This window comes from Eretmochelys imbricata, chromosome 4 (assembly GCF_965152235.1).
Source record: "Eretmochelys imbricata isolate rEreImb1 chromosome 4, rEreImb1.hap1, whole genome shotgun sequence".
Classification (NCBI taxonomy): Eukaryota; Metazoa; Chordata; order Testudines; family Cheloniidae; genus Eretmochelys; species Eretmochelys imbricata.
In genome coordinates, this window is record NC_135575.1 from 17,129,335 (window position 1) to 17,145,792 (window position 16,458).

Consider the following 16,458-nt stretch of genomic DNA (forward strand, 5'->3'; position numbering starts at 1 on the left):
CACGTTATGCTAGGCTTGGGCGGAGCTCTGGTGAGGAAGAGCTACGTGATGGCTTGGTGTTCAAGGAGAAGGGATTGTGCTGCGACAAGGCACCGTTACCCTGGCCAGCTGAACACCACTGCAGTACTGACAATTAGCTTCCACTTAGGAAGTCACAGGCCTCATCCGGTTCCCATTTAAGCCACCTGGGGCAAAACTTGCGTTGATTGTAATGGGAGCAAGATCTGTGCTGTGCTCACACGGGCTGTCCTGCCAATCAGAGGAAGGGCGTGATGGGAAAATGGCAGCCTCAGAATCACAGTATGGTTGAAGGCTCTTTCAGTCTCTGGGCAATATTCAACTCTGGCTTCCACTGAGGTAAGTCTGGCCACAGAAAACCACCATAGTCTCCCCTTCCTTGGGTGACCAGCAGGAAAAGGAGCGGTGTTGGCCGGGGAAGTGAGGGCAATGGCTGATTCATGGCATCTCCACAGCAGCCTTCACTGGGGGGCAGCTCTGAAGGGAACGTAGGCCCCCATCCTTCTGTGAAACCTCTTAGGGAGGGTGGTGGTAGAAGTGCTGCCAAGCAGGCCTCCGTGTGTCAGCAGGGGTGAATCCATTTGGTTTAGCGAGCACCTCAGAAGTTCCCTGGTGGCATAGTTTTACTCTAACCACTAGACCACACTCCTGCTCTTTACTTCCCAGTGTAAATGACACACAGAGTGCTCTTGTGTTAAGAAGCTTCAGCCGTTTTCAACTTGCTGCTCACTCTGCTCCTTTTTGTGTTCCAGGACTTGCTGAGAGGGGAAAGTAATGAATTTGGCCACTTGGTGAAAAATCCTTCTTACGTGGTTGGTGCAGGAGATGGGTAGGTTTATATTTATGTCTCTTCTCCAGTTGCTGGTGCTAACCCCTTTGTTGTTGGCAGCAACTGTAATATGTCGTTGATTTAAATGAATGGGATATTAGGAGCTGGACAAACCATATGCTGTGGGTGCACTGGGAGACCGCATTTTGGTTGTCATACGTGATACACCTGGCAGAGATAGAGGGGCTAAGCTGCTGTTAGCTCTTGTTTTTCAGCATAGAAATTAGTTAAAGGTAAAACCTTCTCTCCGATCTCCTCTCCCCGATGCACATTTCTGTAGCATGGTCTATCCTAGTTTAGTATGCAGAAGTCCTGTTGACTTAAAAATAACACTTCTCTCTGACAGTGTTTGACCGGCTATTGTTAAATGTCACATCTTAAATTCCTGGGTCTCTGTAAATCTCTACAGCCACAACTGAGAGGAACTGGAGAAAAATTACCCTAATGTGCCTGTAGGTTTATTTGGCCCTGATCCAGCAGGGTACCTAATCTTAGCACATGAACATTCCCATTGGTGGGCAGGTGGTTAGGTACCTTGCTGGGGTGGGGGCTTTGCAGTGAGACGGTTTCCTTGTTTTCCCTGTACAGTCAGGGTCTTTCACTCAGTATAGGGAGAGGGACACATTTAAATGTGATTGTAAAGCCCACAAACTAGGTCGGGGGCACAGGGGCATGCATAGTACCTGACACTGCTAAGTAACAGGCTTTTTGATACTGACCAGATTTCAAGGTGGTCAGTTTTATATATTTGTTTCAATTTAAATATTAAAAAGACTCCTATGCAAAGCTCTAGACACCGAGACACATGTGATCACAACAAAACCCAGGCAGTATTAAGATAATTATTCAAAAGGGAATTCTGCTCTCCGGCCACCTACAAAAAAGATACTTTCCACCCTTTCATCACTTTGGGAATCACATCCCCAGCCATCTCCCAAATCGCCTTCGAACGGCATCGGGGCAACAATGCAGTGAGTGCTGGAAATGCAATCCAGGTGGATAAGACAGGGTAAGTCAGAGACAGGATATTGGATTAGATGGTTCTGATCCAGTCTCACGACTCCTATGCTCCTTAGAGATTTGTAGTGTAAAGCACAGAAGAGAATTTTGTCCTACATCACCACCATTTTTGAATATTTTAAAACATGCAGTTTTCCTACAGGATTTGAACAGTGTTTGCAGTGCTCATTAGAGGATGACACAGCTGGCTCTTATTCTTAAACTCTTCCTGCCCTCTCCATTTTTTTTACCTTCAGTGTTTCATAATTCTTTGCTATATTGTAACTTCCATCATTTCCAAGCAGCTTTCTAAGTAACTGAATTTAACACCAGATCTGAAAGTGAGCCAAGAGGGGCAGGAAAGGGGTTATTATGTTATGTGTTTTCCTGCCAAGAGCAGCATTCCTGGATTGCTTTACTATCTTCACATCTTTGTGACGTTTCTACTGCATCCGCAACACGTGTGTTGTATTAGCATATTTTCCAGTGGAATGTAAAGTGCCCTGCACTTAATGGTCAGGATTCTTTGGATAGATAAAACATGGAGTGCAGGGACCAAATACACCCCTGAAACTCCATTGACTCTGGGGAGTTACATGCCCACTCACCCCAGCCCTGCACTGGGCCCATGTCACGTTGTGTACGTGGGTTTTGTGTTGGTGCCATTCATGTGCTTGAAAAAAACATGGATGGATCACTCAGTGGTGACACTTTTTTGCTCATGTGTCACCTGGCGACTCCACAAAGGATCCTCTGTGGGTGGTTTTGTCCCACTGTGACATGTAGGCTGACCAGATAGCAAGTGTGAAAAATTGGGGCACTTTTTTGGGAGGGAGGAGGGACATAGTTAGAATCATAGAATATCAGGGTTGGAAGGGACCTCAGGAGGTCATCTAGTCCAACCCCCTGCTCAAAGCAGGACCAATCCCCAATTAAATCATCCCAGCCAGGGCTCTGTCAAGCCTGACCTTAAAAACTTCTAAGGAAGGAGATTCTACCACCTCCCTAGGTAACGCATTCTAGTGTTTCACCACCCTCCTAGTGAAAAAGTTTTTCCTAATATCCAACCTAAACCTCCCCCACTGCAACTTGAGACCATTACTCCTTGCCCTGTCCTCTTCTACCACTGAGAATAGTCTAGAACCATCCTCTTTGGGACCACCTCTCAAGTAGTTGAAAGTAGCTATCAAATCCCCCCTCATTCTTCTCTTCTGCAGACTAAACAATCCCAGTTCCCTCAGCCTCTCCTCATAAGTCCAGACCCCTAATCATTTTTGTTGCCCTTCGCTGGACTCTCTCCAATTTATCCACATCCTTCTTGTAGTTCGGGGCCCAAAACTGGACACAGTACTCCAGATGAGGCCTCACCAATGTCGAATAGAGGGGAACGATCACGTCCCTTGATCTGCTCGCTATGCCCCTACTTATACATCCCAAAATGCCATTGGCCTTCTTGGCAACAAGGGCACACTGTTGACTCATATCCAGCTTCTCGTCCACTGTCACCCCTAGGTCCTTTTCCGCAGAACTGCTGCCTAAGCCATTCGGTCCCTAGTCTGTAGCTGTGCATTGGGTTCTTCTGTCCTAAGTGCAGGACCCTGCACTTATCCTTGTTGAACCTCATCAGATTTCTTTTGGCCCAATCCTCCAATTTGTCTAGGTCCCTCTGTATCCTATCCCTACCTGCCACTGTATCTACCGCTCCTCCTAGTTAAGTATCATCTGCAAATTTGCTGATAGTGCAATCCACACCATCCTCCAGATCATTTATGAAGATATTGAACAAAACCGGCCCCAGCACCGACCCTTGGGGCACTCCACTTGATACTGGCTGCCATCCAGACATGGAGCCATTGATCACTACCCGTTGAGCCCGACAATCTAGCCAACTTTCTACCCACCTTATAGTGCGTATATAGGACAAAGTCCCTAATATTGGGACAGTCCTGATCATATTGGGACCTCTGGTCACCGTGGTAACCTGCTAACACAGATATGAGCAGTGTCAGCTGTGGGTGTTAATATCAGAACCCAAATGTTTTGAGTCTGACCCTACACCGTTAAGTGAGTGGGAGTTTTGCCTTTGACTTCAGTGGGAACAGGGCTGGACCCTTCCCAGATTTAAAAAGCCCACTTAGGGCAGATTGTGATCCCCTTTTACTCACATCAGTGAATTCACATGAGGAGGACCCCTGAAGTCAATAGGACTACCTGTGCCAGATTGTACTTGCCAGGGACCAGTGTGACCCCTGGTGTAAGTTAGAGCAGCCCCAATGGCTGCGCTACCTTATGACAGCCTCCCTATGGCTGCTAATAGATTGTTCCCCAGCCCAGACTAGCTAAGCTCTGAGTGCTATAGCTTCTCCCCATCACATCCTCAATACCCTCTCCCAGCTCTGCCCCCAGTGCACCCCTTATGCCGAGGGCTGCAAAGGGAGCAATATAGGGTCACGTATGCCAGACCTGTGCAGCTCCTATGCTAGTGGAATTCTCCCCGCTTGTTGCTCTATAAGCTTCTGGAGTGGCAACCAGAATCCAGCCCTATTTCTTTACAAAGAGCTTTGTCAGAGCAGGTTAGTCCTTTAAATGGGCAAGTGAAATGAGACCTCATTAGAGCTAATGTGGTCCCTTGACTTGTATTCCTTTCCATATGCTGCGTTGCCCTTAGCCAACTTCCCAAATGCCAAGTTCCGACATCTGTGGTGTTAGTGCAGTGTGTGTAACTGATGTGGCTCTACCAGTCTGAGGATCAGCAAATGTTACTACAGGGTGACAGGTCTCTAAACTGGAGAACTACCATCCGGTTCTTGTGACAAACACTGAGTGGCTCAAAGATCGCACATTGCTACTGTCCAAGAACCACAGACAGCCCCGTCTTCCCAGGCATGAGCTGCCAAATTCTGTTCTCAGTTACACCAATGTAAATCCAGAGTAAGCCCCAGGCTTTCATGGCGTTATTGCTGATGTGCACCAGCATAACTGAAAGCACCTTTTGGCTCCAAATCTCAAACAGCACCTGCAGCAGATCATTTCAATAGTGCAGTCTTTAACTATTTACAAATATAAGGGCAATACTATAGGATTTTTTTCTACAGCCTCATGCATGCTTGGAATATCTTGTATGTATTATCATTAATTTTGTTTTTGAGCTAAATACCTGCTCAGGCTTATGAGTTTTATATGATGTTCTAAGTGGGGGTTTCACTTTCAAGACAAGTGCTGTATTTCTGATTCATCTGAGAACATCCTTAAAAGTGGTGTGAACAATTTAGTCTGTTGCCCATTCAGATTGGTAGCTCACTGGGGCAAAGTACTTGTCTTTGTATTGTCTGCAAAGTGCCTGGAACCCATCTGGCACTAGGTAAAAAAAACAAAAACACCCCAACCCTACATTAAGAGAACGTAGATGTTGCAAAGTGGAGCACTCAAAAGTTAGGAAATGTGAAAATTAAGTTTGCCTCTGCAACCTTACTTGGGCCCTCCTTGTGTGTATGCGTTACAATACGTCTAATAACAGTTTTGCATGAATAGTACATAATATGCTATTTTTCCAGAGGACCTCACAGTTCTAAGAATTTTTTAAGATGGCTAAAACAATATATTTCTCTCTAGCCTCATTCTTGGAAGCATTTTAGCTGAAATGTTCCCAAAAAAAAAAAAAAAAAGCAGCCTGAAGCAGACACCCAGCATGGGACATTTCAGCCCACACAGATTAAATTTGGCAAAATTATAAGCAACCGAAAACAGGGTCTTTAATAAAAAGTGCCTGGCAACCTTAACTCTAGGAGTCACTACGTGCACTGCCGATAATAAATCAAGATGCTAACTGGAGTTAAATAACTAGTTCATTGGACCTAGGTTGTCCCTGTATAGATAGCTGTGTTGCTTAGGTCTTGCATGATTAGCTATGTTGCCTGCATTGTTAGCTACAGTTCCTGCTGTTTTCTGTAAGTTGGATCAAACTTCATAACTCTCATGCCCACAGAAATATATTTCTCCTACAGTCCTCAAACCAGATTATTCACCCTGTTACACATCACCCTTTGGGGGGAAAAACCTATTAATAGATTAGTTGTAATTTTTATTTCTCTAGGTCCTTATATGGTGCCCAGTCCATCACCATAATATCTGTGTGCCTACTCTGAGTGGACCAGAATTAACTGCTGGTTTCACCAGTGTAATCCCACTGAAATCAGCTTTAACTGGAGGCAGAAATTGGCAGCATGCCTCTGGTATTAAGGTCTAATGTGAGTTCTTAGCTTTTTAAAGGGGTACATGTGAGTTCTTAGCTTTTTAAAGGGGTTCTTAGCTTTTTAAAAGGTTCCTTGAATGAAAATGGTAGATTTATCTTAGTTATATCTTGTCTTAGGTCCTACAGCAGTAAGAAAAGAAGCCACCCGGAAAAGCCAACAATCCCAAATTATCGTCCCCATCCTCCTGGCAATGACCTCACGAGCTCATCCACTCTGGTTGAGAGCCACCAGGCCTCAGAATCCCCTAGGCAAATCAGCAGGACTCAAAGGTGTGTCTCATCGCCAACAGACTTGAAGAATCATTCTTCCGAACCTAAGCAGGGCACCAGACCCTTGCTTCTTAACCGTATTCCTTCTGGACCTGGTCAGTCCCAATCTAGCGCTGCTCATTCCACCCAGACTCCCTCAGATCTGCAGGCTGCTGGGGACGACCTGGCAATGAGGCAACGTACCAAACTAGACACGGTCCCCACTGAAGGCAATGATAAGGGTCAGGCACGGCCTCTGTACCATAATGACAGCTCTCCTGAGGACTCAGCCGAAGAAGCAATGCAAAGAAAGGCCATGCTGACTCAGAGACTCCTCCCATCCAAAGTGAAATGGGCTCATTCGGTCAATGATGACAGCTTCCCAAAGGGCTCGGTGTCTTCTCAGGTGTCTGGGCAAAAGTTCTTTCAAAGATGGCAGAGCCTACCGATACAAAGCAGCACTTCTTCCGATCCGGAGACTCCTCCTCCCTCTGGGAAGATCTCTCTGCGGATCTCCGAGTCAGGCCTTCAGCTGACTCCCCCACCGGGCCTGCTGGAAGAGGGAGACGATGAGGTGTTTATCAAGGACTCGCAGCCTGGTGCTGTAGGGACTGCATTTAAACCCTTACCCCCTCCGCCACCACCACCTCCTCTTCCTGAGTGGAGCCCCAGCGCTTTCACAAGCGACGCAGAGGTATTTCCACCTCCTCCTCCGGCTGCATTTGAAGCAGGTGGGACAACAGGAGACAAATCCACAAGGCTTGTAGAAGAGACCAAAATAAGGTAAGGGAGAGCTGTAATGCCATGGTGTCTTCCCGGGCCAGCTTTAGTCTTTGTAGGGCCATAAGGGGTAAGATATGCCGGGCCCAATCCATCTGGGATGGACCACCCCACACACACACACTGCATACCCATGAGACCCATTCACAGCCACTAGCTGAGCGGAAAGGCTTCTAGGGAGTGTACGCTCACAGCAAGGAAAGCAGGGAAGTTGGACAAAGTCTCTGTCACCAGAACTTGCTCGCTTCTGGCTCTGTGGGCGAACAGAGAAGGATTAGTGACACTAAGAAAGAAGGGGGTGTCACAGAATGCTGAGACTGTGGGCTGTGCTATACGGGGGGCGGGGCAGACGAAATGGTCCCCTCTGGTTTTCAAGCTCTATGGCACCTACACGGCAATAAAAAACCCCCGACACCTACTGTTCCTTGTGGGGCTTGGGCTGCAGGGCTAAAAAAGCGATGTTGACACTCAAGCTCAGGCTGGAGCCTGGGGTCTTGAGACCCACCCCCGTCATGGGATTTCAGAGCCCAGGCTCCAGCGTCAAATCCGAATGTTTACCCTGCTGTTTTTAGCCCTGCAGCCCGAGACCTGTGAGCCTGAGTCAGTACCCAAAGTTGGCAGGTCCATTACTGTCGGTGGCACTGGCAGGGCAAGGAGATCCCTGGTTAAACGGGCCCTATGCAGCTGCATAGGTCTCATAAACCTATGGCTATCACTGAGGCCTGTAACTAAGAGAATATCCTGGGCTTGATTCTCCTCTCAGTTACAGCACAAGGACGTTACGCCTTATTTATTGCTGTGTGAGAGGAGAATCAGTCCTGGGGTTCTGACGTGCTGCGGTGGGTGCTCTCCATTCCAGTTGTCAGGGGGACCTCCCAGGTTTTGAGGGGGATGATCCCACATGAAACCTAGACTTGCAGGATCAAAGTGTCCCCGAATATATCACAGAGCCTGCGCAAAATGATCCTGTCACAACATGGTGACTGGGTGTCAAGAGGTGGTTATGCAAATATCGCAGCTCCTGAGTGCAATTAGTTTATCCCGCCAGAGTCACTTGTAAAGCAGGCCGTGGGCTGGTGTAAATCAGAGCAGCTTCATGGACTTCAAAGTTATACCAGCTGAGGATCGGGCCCATCCCAACTTTATTAGCAGGGCTGTGGCAGTGAGTTGTTAAGGAACCTTTGGTGTCAGTGTGAAAAGGACAGCTAGGATTTGAATTGTTCAGGCTTATTCTCGTTCCCAGCTTGAGAATGTCAAGCTGATTGACTTCCTTGTGGGGCTGACAAACCTGATCTCCGAACGCTTGCTAGGAGGGTGGCTGCTGTCGTTTTAGCTCCCCCAGCAAGGATCAGCTTGTTATGTGTCACTGGGAGTGAGCACAACAGTTGCCCCACATTGTCCAACACAAGAAGTTTGTAACTCACTCATTCAGTCTTTACTGGAATAAGGAAGCAACTGTGTTCGGAGTCGTGGGGATCATTTACTTCTGGTGCCACTAGCTTCTTAGAGTGGGTTTTTCTAGGTACAAACAATTAGCAAGAGGCAGTCTCTGCCCCAAAGAGCTTACAGTTCAAATAGACCAGAGAACGTGTAGTGGAAAGGGAAATGTGATCTACTATTCACCTCTCCTGCTTGTGCCATACCTTCACTCTCCAAAAGGAGTCCTTCACCCCATGTTTGTCATAGAATTTTTCTGTCCACAGCAGCTTTGGCAGGTTTCCCAGGAGTCTGGTTGACTGGGGAAAGCCGGGGTTGAGCTCCAACAGCAGGGAAACCAGCTGGGCCGCTTCACCACCTGTTGGGAACACTGAGTCACTGCACCAGTCACCTGCTGCTCAAGGGGAGTGGCCGAACTCTGAGAAGCAGAATGCAGAGCAACTTGGAGGCAACCTGAAAGAGCCAGAGGCCCAGGGGAAGGATTCGGAAAATGGTGGCCTCAGCCCCGGGACTCAGGGCACAGCTATTCAAGTGAAGAAGAAGACCCCAGAGGATATTAAGTCAGAGGCCCTAGCCAAGGAGATCGTCCACGGGGATAAGTCTCTAGCAGATATCCTGGATCCGGACTCCAGAATGAAGACAACCATGGACTTAATGGAAGGGATCTTTCCCAATGGAACCAGCTTGCTGAAAGATAGCAACATGAAAAGGAAGATGATGCAAAAGAAAGCCAGCAGGACGGTGCCTGAGGATGACAGGTGAGCCCGGTTCATTTCAGGGTTTAGCTGATATATAAGAAGTGCTCTTAGCCTGCTCGCTTGTATGGAAGAGTGCAGGCTGAATTCCTCCTGCCAGTGAGGCTGGAGCACTAGTTTGCTTTCAGTCCCCATACACTGGGATTAGCAAATCATTCTGTAAAAGGGATTCCTACAGTCTTGGCTGTGCATAGCCATTGACTTCGGGACCTTCTCTCCTCTAAGCTCCAGGACACTAAGACCAGTAGAGAATATGGTGCTGAGTTTGGTATAGACACATGGGGAGGGAGAGGTTGCTTCACTCCACCCCCTTGTTGGCTAATCTCTGCAATGACGTTTCTCGTGTTTTTGGAAACTGAGATCCATGCTACGCCTCCAAACCAGGGAGAAAGGGCCTAATTCTGATCTCACACACGGGTAACCAGGAGTAACTCCATTGAACCCAATGGAATTACCTCCATATAAAACTGGTGGGAGAACAGAATCGGGACCAAATCATTGGGAAGGCAGATAGATAGTTTATGAGAGGCAATATTTTTGGGGGGGGAGCCTGGGGGAATCGCTTATGAAAAATACTACTGTGTGCTGCAAAATTTACCCAAAACTTTGAAGAATGCCTAACGTAAGACAGGTTTCAGAGTAGCAGCTGTGTTAGTCTGTATTCGCAAAAAGAAAAGGAGTACTTGTGGCACCTTAGAGACTAACCAATTTATTTGAAATTGGTTAGCCTCTAAGGTGCCCCAAGTACTCCTTTTCTTTTAACATAAGACAAAGAGTCCTGTGGCACCTTATAGACAAGTCTATAAGGTGCCACAGGACTCTTTGCCGCTTTTACAGATCCAGACTAATGTGGCTACCCCTCTGATACTTAGAGTAAGACAGAGGGCCAAATACAACAGCTGGAGAAGCCCTGCTGTAATAAATTATAACTGGATTATGCTGGATAAGATATTCAATTAAATTGACTTCAGTGGCGCTATACCAGTTTAGACTAGCTGAGGATCCGGCCCCAGTGTTTAGACAAGTTGTTAGCAGACAACCAAACATCAGTGCGATTGTGCTGGCTTTCCCAGTGTGGAAGGATTTGAAAATAGGCTGACATGCACCATCTACTGGTGGGAAGTGGCAGTCTCCTTTACAGACCCTATTAATAGACTATCCTAGTTGATACCCTGACATTTCTCTATTCCCTTATCTAACCTAAAGCCCTCTCTGCATCTGTTGTGCGTCTTTTTCACTGTGGTATAGAAGAGAAGAAAAGGAAGCTGCTGTAACTTTGGTCACCTGCACTGCTTACTATAACATGTCGGCCCCCAAAGCAGAGCTGCTGAATAAAATCAGAGACTTGCCAAAAGATGTGGACAAGGAAGAGGAACAGCTGGACATCAATGAGAAGAAGGTAAATTCACAGCGTGGGTTTCTGTTGGTCTGCGTGTGCTGCTGTGGGGAGAGAGAGCTGGGGGGGAGGGGTCCTCTTTCCCTGCCGTAGCCCCTCAGCACCCTTCTGCACCCCAAACTCCTCATCCCCAGCCCCACCCCAGAGCCCACACCCCCAGCCAACCTCACCCTCTGCACCCAACCCTCTGCCCCAGCCCTGATCCCCTGTTCCCTGGCCCCACTCCAGGGGTCATATTCAGCAGTGCGATCAGGCCCAGCCATGGCCAGGGCGGCCCCAGCTGCGGCCGGAGTGGTTTGGACCCAGGCTCAGCCACGATCAGGCCCCTGCTGGGGTGGCACAGCCAGAACGGTCTGGAACCAAGCCGCTGCCAGATCGGGCCCAGCCGCAGGTGTATCAGGCCCAGCCGCAGCCGGGGCGACCCAGCCCAGCCCCAGGCTTGGCCAGGCAGCGCGGACCCAGCTGCAACCAGGGTGGCGCAGCCAGAGTGGCTTGGACCCGGCCGGGGAGTGGCCCTCCCCCAGCCAGGACCTGCTGGGGCCGGGGGAGGGGAGCCTATCCTGCAGTCCCAGCCCCAGAGCTGCCACGGCAGGGAGAGGCACCTCTCCCTCCAGCCCAGGTGCTGCTGCGGGGAGAGAGAGTTGGGGGGAGTCCTCTTTCCTCACCGTAGCCCCTCAGCACCCTCCTGCACCCCAAACTTCTCATCCCCAGCCTCACCCCAGAGCCCACACCCCCCAGCCAACCTCACCCTCTGCACCCAACCCTCTGCCCCAGCCCTGATCCCCTGTTCCCTGGCCCCACTCCAGGGCCCACATCCACAGCCGGAGCCCTCACCCCCTGCACTCAGCCCTCTGCTCCAGCCCTGAGCCCGCTCCCACACTCCGAACCCCTCGGCCCCACCCCCACCACATGAATTTTGTTTTGTGCACCAATATGAAGTCACACATTACTTCCACATTGGTGCATATAACAAAATTAATTCCGCACATGGAAAAAATTAGAGGGAGCACTGGTTCCAACTTGTGTGAATTTTGGCTTTCCTAGTGTCAGCTTGAGGTTTACCCCAGTTGTTCTAGGTGCCATACGGTCTTTATTACAAGAGAGTCCCTGCCCCAAAGAGCTTACAGAAGGTGGGAGAGGAAACAGAAAGGTAGTGACTTGCCCAACCAAGGTCACAGCTCAGGTCAGTGGCAGAGGCAGGAACAGAACCCAGGTCCTGTGATGCCCAGCCCAGTGCCTTGGGCTCTCTCTTGCTCCATTCTGTTGCTGAGGCTCTTGATGTCAGTTCCTAGAACTCAGTTCTGGCAGGGCTGGTGGCAGGGCTCCTAGGTTGCCAGGGGAATTCTCACCTTTGTGACCCACTGAAGATGGACACTGCAAAGCTCGCAAATCCCTGGAGGCAGGTTGTTGCTGGAGAGAACCCACACATATTTCTACGTTCTTTTCCCACCAAGTCAAAAACAAATCACTGCTGTAACTTGACAGCACATTGTGTCTCACTGGACAGGATAACATAACAGTATTTTTATTCCTTCAGTATGACAGGTTAGTTTGAACAGGCTGAAATATACAAAGAGTTGCACAAGTACCCTGTGTTGTAAACACGTGTATATACTTTGCGCACTGAGCTCACACGTTGCTTGATCTAGTGTCTAGGACACTGGACTGGGAATCTGGCAGCCTGGGTCTTAGTCCCAGTGTGGCAACTGGCCTGTTGTGTGAGCTTGGCTGAATCCCTTCACCACTCAATGCTAGTTTCCCTTCTGTGTCTGCTCCCAGCCATTGTCTGTCTTGTCTATTGTGATTGTAAACTCCTTGGGCCAGGGTCTGTCTCTTATTATGTGTATGTACAAGGCCTAGATAGAAGGGGAACCCAATCTCATTTGGGCCATCTTGGTGCACCCGGAATGCAAATAATTAAAGATAGAATTGGGAAGCTCCATTTCATAGGACATTTAAAATAAACTTCAGCAATGTGCTAGAAAATGTTCTGTAGGGAGCAATCCAACCCTGGCAGTGGAATATAGCTAAGGTAACAGGCCTTGTCTCGTTTCTATGATTCTGCAGAGATGCAGGATAATAACTGCATACTGAATAAATGATTTGACAACGCGCAAGTGATCACAAACATTTAGCTTGTGCCTTCTGCCCCACTTAACACCTGGTTTAAATAACTAGCCTAGTCCACAGTTTGTAGCGCACTTCACTTTAAATCTACTAGTTACAGCCAGTCCAAGATTTGCAGCATTGGATTAATCCTTTGAGTGCTGTTGAACATAGCTAACGCCCATCCGCCCGTATCAACAAAAAGACAAGAAGGATAAGGGGTTGAGCTAATGATTCAGATGCATGTAGTGAAGGATTGACAAGCCAGCAAGTAGGTGCAAGCCTGCCAGAAGGGGACAAGTCCCAAGAATCAAAGGTTACATTTGCGTGGGAAAACAGAAATGGATCTGAGTGATTAGCGAGATTGCTTTGGCATGTTTGCTGGGTGTCTGTGTGAAGTAACATTTGCATAGGTATTATGAGGGGAGGCAGCTACTCCAAGAGGTCATTTGGGTAAAGCAAGCACATTTCCATTGTAAATATGCAAAGGACTGTGTGAGCTGGCATTTGGAAGGGCAGGGGAGTCACTGATTAATGAATACAAAGCAAGTGCTTTCAGGTCCACTTCAGACTCCTAGGCATTCCAGGACAAAGCTCTGATTAAAAGGTATGTTTGCTCCCTGCCTCCACCCCCACCACCTGACACTGTCCTGGTACAAGGGGCTCAAGGACAGGGACTATACACAGACAACATTCTGAATGACCGGTCACGGTTCTCCGGCAAAACTTGCAGATCACCAGTGAGTAGCACCAATGCAGCGCGCTCTGGGCCTGATCCAAAGCTCGTGGAAGTCACTGGAAATGCTCCCATTGGGCTTTAGACCAGGCCCTTTGAGTGGCTCTGTGGCGTTTTCCCATGTGCCACTGTAATAATTCAGCTGCCTTCTTTGCCTCTTTGGCTACCGACGCCCTTGCCCCCAGTTTCCCAGGCCCATGAATTCTAGCTGGGTCACTACAATAGCACCTGGCAAAAGACAAGGGACCTCGGTTCTGTTCTCCCGGACGCCGGTGTGAATCCGGAGTGCAGCCCCTGCAGCCACTGGAGCTACCCAGGAGCAAGTGAGCCGAGGCTCAGGACAAACGCTTCGGCACAGGGAGGTTCTGCCACCCAGCCCAGTTTCAGAGGATGAGCCTGTATTCAGCTGATGATGTCCTGCATTCCAGCCACACGGCTAAGGGTTTCACATTGCCCAATAGCGAGGGCCCATCTGTAGCATTCAGTAGAAACATATTCTTTCCTACTGAGGAGCAAACTGGGCCTGCAGTCAGAAGTATTAGTGCCAGGAGGTGCTGTTTGGTGTTTGCTTGGCTGTTGTGTGTATGTGGGGGAGGGGGTCGGAGTAGCAAAGGATTCTTGATCACATGTAGTGAGACCAGTGTGGTCCTCTTATGTGTTTAGAGTGACTGGATCCTCAGCTACAGCCAAGGAGCACAAAGATGCTCTTTTCACTCCCACGATCCTGGGGCTGCTCTGTGCCTCTTGGCTCTCTAGCATGGATTGCAACAGCCTGAAGGCTGCTCTAAACTACATCAACTGCCAAAGGCAACAAGGGGTCGTTAGGGCAGGGGTTCCCAAACTGTGGGCTGCAGCCTAAAGGTGGGCCACGACACAGTCCCGGGTGGTCAGCCATTACTGGAGTTTGAGAGGGGCATGGGGAATGTTGCCCCCACCAAATTGTATTTGTTGGCGGAGTGCTGCTGGAGATGGCCTGTGCCTAGGGCTGGGAGAGGGCAAAGCAGTGCTGCCAGATGGAGGGCAAGGAGAAGGCAGTGGCTCCCAGGGTGGCTGGAGGAGGCTGGAAGGTTCACGGCTGTTTCTGCTCTGAGTTGCCGCACCCCAGGATCAATGAGTGTCAGGCTCTCTGGAGTATTGGTCCCATGGCTCCCCCAGGTACCGGGACTCGGTGGTGCTACTCGGTTTCCACCTGGACAATGCCATGATGGGGACCATCAAGGAAACAGCTGGGCCTCTTCCTGGCAGTGGCAGCCCTCAAGTCCTTTCCTCATTCCCAGGCAGGGGGTGTCTGTGAGGCACCCCAAGGTGCTGGGTGTTTGACAGAGGCAGGGCTACAGGTGACAAGCTCAGGGCACTCAGCAGGCTGCTGAGGCTGGGGGTGTTGGCAGGGGCTGGCTGTGGCACCTGCCTGGCCCCTTCGCCTTGCACTGGCCCTGGTTCCTGCTGAGGTGAGGGGCAGCTCACGCCCGGTGATGCCCCTCTCCCTGACGGACTCATGTTAATAGTGGGCTGCAGTGCCCATTGCAGCTGCACCAGTGGGACTCTGGGGAAAAAAATTGGGAACCCTGCACTAGGGCATAGGAATTCCCAAGCCACGCCCCTTTTCCATGGCCACACTCCCTGCACTGGCTGCAACAGAGGTTGGTGTAGGAGCAGCTATGGTGGCTCCAATAATCCCCCTGAGGATCTGCCTGCACAGGGAAGGCTGAATTCACTGAGATTAGAGCCACTTTGCAAGGGGAGAGCATTGCAAAGAGACCAAAGCACAACCCAGGATCAGAACCATTCTTATGATGTGTTTGTATTCCAGTAGTTCTGAGGTCCCAGTCACAGCTGGGCCCCATTGGACTAGGTTCTGCACAAACACATGGGAAGATACAGTCCCTACCCTGATGAGCTTACAGTGTAATGCTAAAGAATCAGGAGCTGAGGCTATAATTTCTCTTCCCCCTTCCAAAAAACATTCTGCATTAGTACCCAACAGCCAGTCATCTTCCCCTTGGGGATTCCCAGCTATAAAATGAAATGACTTAGCTGTGCCCGATCACTGTGAACCTGGGCAGCTGAAATCTATGGTTAAGAGTATTTGTTCACATTTCACTGACCCTCGGCCCTGCCACAGAAATGCTAATGAACTCTGCAATCAGAAAACTAACTGCTGGTGACAGCTCTAGACTCCCAACAGATCTGTGAATCATGCAGCCATCTGGTGGTAACCGGCTAAACGATACTGTATTCTTTAGATAGAGGGAAGCTTGCATTGAAAACTACCTCTAATGGGCATCTCCTTGCTTTAAAAGACCACTTCCAAGCATCCCCAGAGTTTCCACTACAGTTTGTTTGACTGTAGTGAAAGATCCACTTTATTTGAAGCACAGAGTCTGCCTACATGAAATTACCGGCACTTCTGATAGAAAGAGGGTTGTTCCTTGAAACGTTTCAATACCCCAGGGACTTACTCTTTGGAATGAGACCTCATATTGTACCCTGTAGCCTCTGTGTGCAATGCATATTCAACTAGCTATAATGATATATTATTACTCCATAGGAAGCTGAAAGCAAAAGCAGAACACATGGTGTTCCAACGGCTCCTGATGCACACTCTGCTGTGGCTAACTGCTCAGTGAAAGCAGAACTGTAGCATTACCAGCCGCATACCAGGGAATACATGTTCTTATTGCTTTCCTCCAAACCCTAATCGGAATCAGGCACTGCAGGACATGCACAGCATGGCTGCCCGTCAGGGTGATTTTCCCATTGGCCGTGGAACAGCTGCAGGGGTTTTCACAAAATGAGCTTTGACTCTCCTTAGCTGGTAAAGCTACATGCTGGTTTGTTTCTCTTTGCTGAGGGCCACTTCAGCCCAGGCAGTGGGTTCTGCCAAGGGAGAAATGCCACGGC

General features: G+C 49.2%; 1 protein-coding gene across 1 annotated transcript in view; it reads left to right on the plus strand.

Annotated features, from left to right (window-relative positions):
- SHROOM3 (shroom family member 3) overlaps positions 1-16,458 on the plus strand; it is a 165,426-nt gene that overhangs the window by 146,601 nt on the left and 2,367 nt on the right. Inside the window, exons 6-9 of the mRNA XM_077814751.1 lie at positions 771-847; positions 6,216-7,130; positions 8,831-9,322; positions 10,568-10,718. Of these exons, the coding sequence (XP_077670877.1) occupies positions 771-847; positions 6,216-7,130; positions 8,831-9,322; positions 10,568-10,718 (1,635 nt within the window). The remainder of the gene's footprint in view (positions 1-770; positions 848-6,215; positions 7,131-8,830; positions 9,323-10,567; positions 10,719-16,458) is intronic.